This window comes from Carcharhinus amblyrhynchos, chromosome 4 (assembly GCF_965287045.1).
Source record: "Carcharhinus amblyrhynchos chromosome 4, sCarAmb.v2.hapA, whole genome shotgun sequence".
In the NCBI taxonomy this organism is placed as follows: Eukaryota; Metazoa; Chordata; class Chondrichthyes; order Carcharhiniformes; family Carcharhinidae; genus Carcharhinus; species Carcharhinus amblyrhynchos.
Window position 1 is genome coordinate 67,173,078 of NC_137327.1, and position 10,835 is coordinate 67,183,912.

At 44.9% G+C, this 10,835-nt stretch overlaps 1 protein-coding gene across 1 annotated transcript in view; it reads right to left on the minus strand.

Moving 5' to 3' along the window:
* LOC145342086 (nitric oxide synthase 1-like) overlaps positions 1 to 10,835 on the minus strand; it is a 216,263-nt gene that overhangs the window by 88,880 nt on the left and 116,548 nt on the right. Inside the window, exons 17-19 of the mRNA XM_080187297.1 lie at positions 5,765 to 5,900; positions 5,398 to 5,476; positions 1,360 to 1,553 (exon numbers count right to left, since the gene is read on the minus strand). Coding sequence (XP_080043423.1) covers positions 1,360 to 1,553; positions 5,398 to 5,476; positions 5,765 to 5,900 — 409 coding nt within the window. The remainder of the gene's footprint in view (positions 1 to 1,359; positions 1,554 to 5,397; positions 5,477 to 5,764; positions 5,901 to 10,835) is intronic.

Consider the following 10,835-nt stretch of genomic DNA (forward strand, 5'->3'; position numbering starts at 1 on the left):
GGATTGAATTTCAGAGCCGTGAGATCATGTTGCAGCTGTACAAAACTCTGGTGCGGCCGCACATGGAGTATTGCGTACAGTTCTGGTCGCTGCATTATAAGAAGGATGTGGAAGCATTGGAAAGGGTGCGGAGGAGGTTTACCAGGATGTTGCCTGGTATGGTGGGAAGGTCTTATGAGGAAAGGCTGAGGGACTTGAGGTTGCTTTCATTAGAGAGAAGAAGGTTAAGAGGTGACTTAATTGAGGCATACAAGATGATCAAAGAATTAGATAGGGTGGACAGTGAGAGCCTTTTTCCTTGGATGGTGATGGCTAACACGAGGGGACATAGCTTTAAATTGAGGGGTGATAAATATAGGACAGATGTCAGAGGTAGGCTCTTTACTCAGAGAGTAGTAAGGACATGGAATGCCCTGCCTGTAGCAGCAGTGGACTCACCAATTTTAAGGGCATTCAAATGGTCATTGGATCGACATATAAGATATATAACATATAAGATGATTAGAGGTTTAGATAGGGTGGACAGTGATAGCCTTTTTCCTCGGATGGAGAAAGCTAGCATGAGGGGGCATAGCTTTAAATTAAGGGGTGGTAGTTATAGGACGGATGTCAGGGGTAGGTTCTTTACCCAGAGGGTGGTGAGGGATTGGAATGCCCTGCCTGCTGCAGTTGTAAATGCGCCTAGTTTGGGGGTGTTTAAGAGATCCGTGGATAGGTTTATGGATGGAAAGGGTTTGGTTTAGGTTAGAGGGTCATTGCTTTTTAACTGGTTGGCGCAACATCTTGGGCCGAAGGGCCTGTTCTGCGCTGTAATGTTCTATGTTCTATATGGATAATATTGGAATAGTTTAGGTTAGAGAGTCATTAGATTGGTTCCACTGGTCAGCGCAACATCGAGGGCCGAAGGGCCTGTACTGTGCTGTAATGTTCTGTGTTCTATCAGTGAGCACAGTATGATTGGCTAATGGGCTTGGTACAAGTTAAACACAAGGAGCACAGATTTGAATGATCTCCAGTTTATAGGAGGTAGATTCTGGGAGAACAGCGAGATGTATTTGAATAGCCATATCTAGAGGCATGGATGAGGGTTTCGGAAGCAGATGTATAGAAGCAGGTGCAGCAACAGGGTCTTATTTATTATTCAGCATGTGGGCATTGCTGGTTAAACCAATTATTCTTGAGAAGGTGGTGGTGAACTATGTTCTTAAACCGTTGCAGTCCATGTGGTACACCCGTAGTGTGGTTAGAGAGATAGTTGAAGATTTTGATCCAGTGACAGTGAAAGAACGGTCATATATTTCCGAGTCAGAATGGTGAGTGAATCGGAGAGTTTAGGTAAGACCAAATAAATGCTGCCACCTTGTTCAGTTGGTGTCTCTAACACTGTCTCCACACAGATGGTGTCATTAAATGCTGGCAACTCCTCCATCCTCTCCATCAGCCTCTCAACCAGTTCCTCCTGATTAGCTGGGTAAATGCCCACATGATCTCCAGGAAGATATTTCAGCTCCTGCGAATCTGCAGTCTGAAGACATACCAGGATGGTCGATCGGCTGCAGGCAAAATCCAAACATTTCAAAAAACCAAGATGAAATGGAATGTAGGTATCTTACAACATAGGAGGCCACTCAACCCATTGCAGAATTCTCCTGTTTTCCCCAGAGTAGAAAATCATTGTGTAGCTCACCAGCTGCATGACTAGCTTTTGCTGCTGAGAAAAGAGAACAGAGAAAAAAAAATCTGCTGGAGATGTGTCCCACGCTGGCCCATCCTGCTCACCCTTCCCATCCTGTCCAGCTTGCCTGTTCTCCCCATCTTGCCCATCGTGTCCAGTTTGCTCATCCTTTCCATCCTGCCAGCCAGTAATGACACAACAACAAATAAAATTCTGCATCCCCAACCCAACGAACACAGAGACACAGCCCACCTCCAACACACGAGGAACACCCCCCCAATGCCTTGCCCCCGCTGTGTGGCACTGCACCCCCACACCACCCCAGGGGCAGTTCCACAGTATTGCCAGAGAATGTCTCTCTCTCCACTGGGGCTGTACTTAGCTGTGCAGCCCTGACTGTTCTCTCCACCTGGTTCACATTGATCTAGACCTGAAACCTCACCATTGTGAAGTCTCCTCCCCAAGGGGGAGGAGCTGAACATGAGTGGGGTGGGGGGGGAGCGACAACAGAGTGGGGAAGCTCACTAATCATATTGGAATGTATTTAAATGTGGTTTAACCTTCCAGGGTGAATGATGTTGTGTCAATGACAGGGAGGGGGATGGGATGATCACATTGCGGGATCTAACCCAAAAAGAACCTTGTTTCCTTGCTCTTATGCGTTTATGGTAAATGGAGGGAAAAATGTCAGCCATTGTGTATGTGCTGGCACCTTTGTAGAGCTGAGCAGATGAGGAAATAGTCTTCCATCTTCAAATTTCCATCACTTTGACCACAGAGGAAAGTGAAATCTGCTGTAAGGATCATTAAGAGGTCAGGTCTGAATGCTTAGTTGACAGGCGAACTGTGAGATATCAGCAAGTCCATTTCAGTCCAAACGATTAGAACGTGTCGAACATCATATTTATTTGGGGGATATCACTCACTGAGCAGAAAGTGAGATATTGTTGAACTGTACTTTAATAATGCTGCACTGTCAGAGGTCAGTATTTGAGGGAGTGCTGCACTGTCAGAGGGTCAGTACTGAGGGAGTGCTGCACTGTTCGAGGGTCAGTAGTGAGGGAATGCTGTACTGTTGGAAGGTCAGTACTGAGAAAGTGCTGCACTGTTGGAGGATCAGTACTGACGAAAGCTGCGTTGTAAGAGGGTCTGTGCTGAGGGAGCACTGCACTCTCAGGGGGTAAGTACTGAGAGAGAGCTGCATTAACAGAGATTCAGTACTGAGAGTGTGCTGCATTGTCAGAGGGTTAGTAGTCAGGAAGTGCTGCATTATGAAAGGGTCCAAACAGAGGGAGTGCTATATTCTCTGAGGGTCAGTACTGAGGGAGCGCTGCAATATTGGATGTTCTATGCAGAGTGAGCACTGTAGTTTCAGGAGGTTGAGTAAATAGGATCAAGAGGTAGACAATGTTTAATAAAACAAAATTAATGACTCTTTACTTAAATGCATGTAATATTTGACACAAAGTCAGCTTATCACCATTACAGAGACTTGATTACAAGGGGATCAAAGCTGAGGCCACAGACAGCGTACTGTGTGCAGTTCTGGTTGCCACATTATCAGAAGGGTATTGGAGGGGGTGCAGAGGAGATTCACTAGGATGCTGCCTAGGATGGAACATTTAAGTTATGAAGAGAGGTTGGATAGGCTTGGGCTGTTTTCGCTGGAGCAGAGAAGATCTGATCAAGGTGTACAAGATTATGAGGGGCATGGGCAGAGTGGAAAAGGAGCAGCTCTTCCCCTTAGTTGAAGGTCAATCACGAGGGAACACAGGTTCAAGGTGACGGCCAGGAGTGAGTTTTTTACCCTGAGGGTGGTGATGGTCTGGAATGTGCCTGCCTGGGAAGGTGGTAGAGGCGGGTTGCCTCACATCCTTTAAAAAGTACCTGGATGAGCATTTGTCACGTCATCACATTCAAGACCATGGGCCAAGTGCCAGTAGATGTTGTATACATAGATTTCAGTAAAGCCTTTGACAAGGTACCTCATGGTGGACTGGTACGAAAGGTGAAGTCACACAAGATCAAAGGAAAGCTTGCAAGATGGATACAGAACTGGCTTGGCCATAGAAGGCAGAGGAAAAACTTCTCTGAATGGAAGACTGTGACGAGTGGCATTCCAAAGGGGACACTGGGACCTTTGTTGTTCTTAGTATACATAAATGATTTGGAAGAAAACATAGCTAGTCTGATTATTAAGTTCACAGACGACACAAAAATTGGTGGAGTTGTGATTAGTGAAGAAGATTGTCAGAGGATACAGCAAGATATAGATCAGTTGGAGACTTGGGTGGAACAATGGCAAATGGAGTTTAATCCAGGCAAGTGTGAGATAATGCATTTTGGAAGGTCCAAAGCATGTAGGAATTATGGAGAGAAGGTGGTTATGAGGTGACCTGATTGAGGCATACAAGATGATCAAAGGATTGGATAGGGTGGACAGTGAGAGCCTTTTACCTCAGATGGTGATGGCTAACACAAGGGGACATAACTTTAAATTAAGGGGTGGTAATTATAGGACGGATGTCAGAGGTAGGTTCTTTACTCAGAGGGTAGTAAGGTCGTGGAATGCCCTGCCTGCAGCAGTTGTGGACTCGCCAACTTTAAGGGCGTTCAAATGGTCAGTGGATAGGCATATGGATAACATTGGAATAGTTTAGATTAGAGGGTCATTAGATTGGTTCCACTGGTCGGCGCAACACTGAGGGCCAAAGGGCCTGTACTGCACTGTAATGTTCTATGTTCTAAAAAGGCTCTCACTGTCCACCCTATCCAATCCTTTGATCATTTTGTATGCATCAAGATCGCCCCTCAGCCTCCTACGCTCCAGAAAAAAAAGTCCCAGTCTATCTAGCCTCTCTTTATAACACCAACCATCAAGTCCTGGTAGCATCCTAGTAAATCTTTTCTGCACTCTTTCTAGTTTAATAATATCCTTTGTAAAATATGGTGACAGAACTGTACACAGTATTCCAAGTGTGGCCTTACCAATGTCTTGTGCAACTTCAACAAGATGTCCCAATTCCTTTATTCAATGTTCTGGCCAATGAAACCAAGCATGCTAAATACCTTCTTCACCACTTTGTCCACCTGTGACTCCACTTTTAAGGAGCTCTGAATCCTGGACAAATTGACCCAGGAATCCTGGACAAATTGATCTGGAAATCCCGGACAAATGGACCTGGGAATACTGGACAAATCTTCCTGGGAGTCTTGAACAAATAGACCCTGGAATCCTGGACACAAGGAGCTGGGAATGGCGGGGCAAATGGTCTTGGGAATCCTGGACAAATAGACCTGGGAATCCTGGACAAATGCCCCTAGGCATACTGACAAATGGACCCAGGAATCCTGGACAAATGGACCTGGGAAAGCCGGACAAATGGAGCTGGGAATCCCGGACAAATGGAGCTGGGAATCCCGGACAAATGGAGCTGGGAATCCCGGACAAATGGAACGGGGAATCCTGGACAAAATGTCCTGGAAATCCTGGACATCCTGAATTGGACTGAGGAATCTGGATACATGGACCAGGAAACCCTGAACAAATAAACCCGAGAATGCTGGACAAACGAACTGGGGAATTCTGGACAAATAGACCCAGGAATTCTGGCATCTAGATGTCAGAAAGCCAGGCACAGGGAAACAAATTCCAGGTCAATGACAATCTACGGCAGTTGGTCACTCAAACACCAGATAAGATGTTAAAATCCTTTACTCACCCAGATCTCTCATGCTGGAGATTCTGTCTGGATAACATTCGTGCCTCAGAAATGTTCCGTTTGTGCAAGTGAGACAAAGCTGTTAAAAGAAAGACAAGGCACCGGCAATGTCAACTGACTGTCAACCAGAATAGGACAGAGAGAGAGAGAGAGATGGTGAAGGAAGAAAGAAGCAGAAGGATAGAGTGGAGTGTGAACATACTTGGTGAAAGGTGGTCGGGAAGAGAGAGAAAAGGGTGGGAATTTGAGAAGGAGGTGGGAAAATGATGATATTAGCAACATTGAGCAAGAGGGATTGAAAAAGAATGTGAAAGATGAAATGAGAGAGAACACACACGTGCACACACTTATGCAGACACATACTTACCTGCCGCTAGTTCTGTCACCTCAGGTACGACAGAAAGTCTACATTTGTTTGGTTTCCAGGTCCTTTCATTGAGGAAATGTGAGTTCTCATCATCATCTAGCGAATCGTTATCGATGCAGAAAACCTCACAGGCTGCCTGTTGGGTGAATAGCAACATGATGTTAGCAAGTGAGTTATATATAATAAACACAAAGGGACTGAGTGTGGAAATATGATGGACAGTAGTGTAGCAGAGAGACTCAGCAAGACAGAGACTGTTGTACAAAGAAAGAGAGACTTAGAGGTAGGCAACAGGAGGCAGGTAAAGGGCAATTGAGAGACAGAGGGAGAGTGAGGCAGTGGGAGATGGACAGAAATTAAGAGGAAGATGCTGTCAGGAGGCTGAGACCTCAGTCTCCTAATAAGACATATTTCAGCACGGCTAATGCATAATTTTTTTTCAAAATTGGACAAAACGTTTGAACTGGTTGAAGCCATGGCTAGTAATGATTCAAACAAAAGGAACATAGAACATTACAGCGCAGAACAGGCCCTTCGGCCCACGATGTTGCGCCGACCAGTTAAAAAACAATGACCCACTAATCTAAACCAATCCCTTTTCGTCCATAAACCTATCCACGGATCTCTTAAACGCCCCCAAACTAGGCGCATTTACAACTGCAGCAGGCAGGGCATTCCAATCCCTCACCACCCTCTGGGTAAAGAACCTACCCCTGACATCCGTCCTATAACTGCCCCCCCTTAATTTAAAGCCATGCCCCCTCATGCTAGCTTTCTCCATCCGAGGAAAAAGGCTATCACTATCCACCCTATCTAAACCTCTAATCATCTTATATGTTTCAATAAGGTCCCCTCTTAGCTGCCTTCTTTCTAGCGAAAACAACCCCAAATCCCTCAGTCTCTCCTCATAGGACCTCCCCTCCATACCAGGCAACATTCTGGTAAACCTCCTCTGCACCCTCTCCAAAGCCTCCACATCCTTCCTGTAATGTGGGGACCAGAACTGCACACAATACTCCAAGTGCGGCCGCACCAGAGTTGTGTACAGTTGCAACATGACGCTGCGACTCCTAAATTCAATCCCCCTACCAATAAACGCCAAGACACCGTATGCCTTCTTAACAACCTTATCTACATTCCAACATTCAGAGCAGCTGATGTCACTACATCTCTAAAGAGACACTAATAACCCTGAGAGTGCACAGACAAATTTCAATGGAATTGCACAAAGGCTATTTACATTTTTTGGGTTACATCTGGCCAACAGAGACAATCAATTTGCATGGAGAAGGAGCCCTGAAACTGTTTTTGAAGTTCCTAATGGTTGAATCATCAGCAATCAAGACTAAAGGGTATCCCAAGTAAAGTGGATAGGTGGGAATCACATGACACCCAACTTTGCAAACGACTAGAACCTGTAATATTGCTTTGTGGAGCTTGCGGTAGGGTAAATCGAGATGTTCGATACTGTCTTAACGATAGACAATACAAAACTCACGAGGCAGATATCTCTATATAAAGATGTAACATTCATTTCAAGGAAAAACAACCAGTTTGAAGGAGATCACCAAAAGGATTAAGTAGCTCTGGAATAGAGTGATGGAATCTCTCTGTTGAATCTGACAATCAAAAACAGATCAATTATAGCTTTTCTTATCAATTATTCCTGCCTTCCATTAGTTTAAAATCAATTATATTTCGTATACATACATCAATAATAATCTCTGGCATTCATCTCAGCCCACTGTATTCCACCATCCAGCATCCCATTCGTCCATTTAATCCGGACACTAACTCCCATCTTGGCTAAAGTCACTTCCTTATTGCCTAGTTACCCTTGATGCTTGCTACAGGGGTCAAAGTGGATGGCCCCACCAGATCATTGCCAAACTGGATAAACATATGATCCTGCACATGCTTATCCGAAGTCTAGACAATGAATAATCCTATTCATTGATGTGTTCCCTCATAAGAAACCTCCTGATGTGAATTTCGCAAACTAATAAGGTTCCGAGGTCTTTGGTTCTGAACTATTCACCATTACCATCATCCCTTGCAGGAACCTGCTTTCGGCTGATTCACATAATACTTAAAAAACTTTAAAATATCAATATATATGTTTTGAAATCATTATTTGTCTTTAACAAGAATTATTTGTTTAATTCTCTTACTGCATTCACAGACCTGTGAATTATTCTCTCATTAGCTTCTTAGCTTTTTTTTAAACTTTTCATAGAGTTCTACAGCATGGAAATGGGCCCTTCAACCCAATGTCCATACCACCCAGTTTACCATTAAGCTAGTCCCAATTGCCTGTATTTAGCCTATATTCCTCTTTACCCATCAAATCTGTGTAACTGCCTAAGTGCTCTTTAAAAGACAACATTGTACCCACTTCTACTACCGTCTCTGGTAGCTCGGTCAAGACACTCACCACTCTCTGAGCAAAAAGATTGCCCCTATGGGCCCTTTTGTATCTCTCCCCTCTTAGTTGAAACCTATGCTGGTAGATCCCATTATGAACTGCAGTGACACATCTGCAACAAGTGTTGATTGCTCGAAGAACTTAGGCTCAGAATTGATGAACTGGAGTCTGAGCTTCAGACATTGCAGCACATCTGGGAGGAGAAGAGTTATCTGGGCACTTTGTTTCAGGAGACGATTACACCCGATAGGTTTGGTTAGTGTCAGGGACTGCAGCCTGTGACTGCAAGTGAGGCAGGTAGGGAGATCCTGAATTCAGGAACTGAGGAACCTCTGCTCTGAACCTTGCCAAACAGATATGAGGTACATGCTCCCTGTGTGGATTGGGAAAAGGGCTGGAAGGAGGATGAGCTAGCTGACCACTGCACAATGGTACAGGAGGCCGTTCAAAAGGGGGGAGCAAAAAGACAAATGGTATTTGAAGGGAATTCTATAATTAGGGGGACTGACAGAATCCTTTGCAAGCCAGATTGTAAGTCCCGCATGGTATGTTGCCTGCCCAGTGCGAGGGATATCTCAGACTGGCTTGAAAGGCTTTTTAGACAAATATAAACAGCAAGACAGTATCCAGGGAGAGGGTTGGCCCATTCAAGGACAAGGGAGGGAATCAATGCGTGGAGCCAGAGGAAATGGGCGAGGTATTAAATGAGTACTTTGTGTCAATATTCACCAAAGAGAAGGACTTGGTGGATGATGAGTTTAGAAAAGGATGTGTAGCTAGTTTGAGTCATGTTGAGATCAAAACAGGGGAGGTTTTGGGGTTCTTGAGAAACATTAAGATAGACAAGTCTCCAGGGCCTGATGGGATATACCCCAGAATACTGAGAGAGGCAAGGGAGGAAATTGCTAGGGCCTTGAGAGAAATCTTTGTGTCCTCACTGGCTACATTGCAGAAAAGCCAATGTTGTTCCTTTGTTTAAGAAGGGTAGCAAGAATAATCCAAGTAATTACAGGCCGGTGAGCCTTACATCAGTGCTAGGGAAATTATTAAAGAGGATTCTTTGAGACAGGATTTATTCCCACTTGGAAATAAATGGACATATTAGTGAGAGGCAACATAGTTTTATGAAGGGGAGGTCATGTCTCATGAACTTGATCGAGTTTTTCAAGAAAGTGACAAAGATGTTTGATGAGGGTAGGGTAGTGGATGTTGTCTATATGGACTTCAGCAAGGCCTTTGACAAGGTCCTTCATGGCAGACTGGTACAGGAGGTGAAGTCACATGGGATCAGAGGTGAGCTGGCAAGGTGGATACAAAACTGGCTTGGTCAAAGAAGTCATGATGTGGGTATGCCGGCGTTGGACTGGCGTAAACACAGTAAAAAGTCTGACAACACCAGGTTTTAGTCCAACCTATTTATTTGATAATATACTCGCAAGCTTTTGGGTTAGCCCCTTCGTCAGGTGAATGGAGAGTTCTGGCCTCGGACAGAGCATATAAAGCACAGACAGTTTAGAGATTACTGATTAGAATGCGAATCCTTACACCTAACCTGCTGTTCAAGTCCTGAAGTGGCTGATAATGTGAGTGGAAGGAGCACTGATCACAGTTTAAAGAGATGTGTATTGTCTCCAGACAGTACAGTAAGTGAGGTTTTGCAAACCCAGGCAAGTCACGGGGGTTACAGATAGTGCGACATGAACCCAAGATCCCTGTTGAGACCGTCCTCATGTGTGCGGAACTTGGCTATCAGTCTCTGCTCAGCGACTCTGCGCTGTCGTGTGTCGTGAAGGCCGCCTTGGAGAATGCTTACCCGAAGGTCAGAGGCTGAATGCCCGTGACCACTGAAGTGTTCGCCAACAGGAAGGGAACAGTCTTGCCTGGTGACTTCCTGTCACCAGGACGGTCATGAGGACGGTCTCAACAGGGATCTTGGGTTCATGTCGCACTATCTGTAACCCCCGTGACTTGCCTGGGTTTGCAAAACCTCACTTACTGTACTGTCTGGAGACAATACACATCTCTTTAACCTGTGATCAGTGCTCCTTCCACTCACATTGTTGGCCACTTCAGGACTTGAACAGCAGGTTAGGTGTAAGGATTCGCATTCTAATCAGTAATCTCTAAACTGTCTGTGCTTTATATGCTCTGTCTGAGGCCAGAACTCTCCATTCACCTGACGAAGGGGCTAACCCAAAAGCTTGCGAGTATATTATCAAATAAATAGGTTGGACTAAAACCTGGTGTTGTCAGACTTTTTACTTGGTCAAAGAAGACAGAGGATAGCAGTGGAAGGGTGCGTTTCTGAATGGAGGGCTGTGACAACTGGTGTTCCTCAGGAATCAGTGCTGGGACCTTTAACCATTACAATATATATAAATGATTTGGAAGAAAAAGTAATTGGATTGATTAGCAAGTTTGCGGACGACACAAAGGTTGGTGGATTTGCAGATAGCGATGAGGACCATCAGAGGATACAGCAGGATATAGATCAGTTGGAGACTTGGGCAGAGAGATGGCAGATGGAGGTTAATCTGGACAATGTGAGGTAATGCATTTTGGAATAACTAATAAGGATAGGAAATATACAGTAAATGGCAGAACCCTTAGGAGTATTGATAGGCAAAGGGATCTGGGTGTACAGTA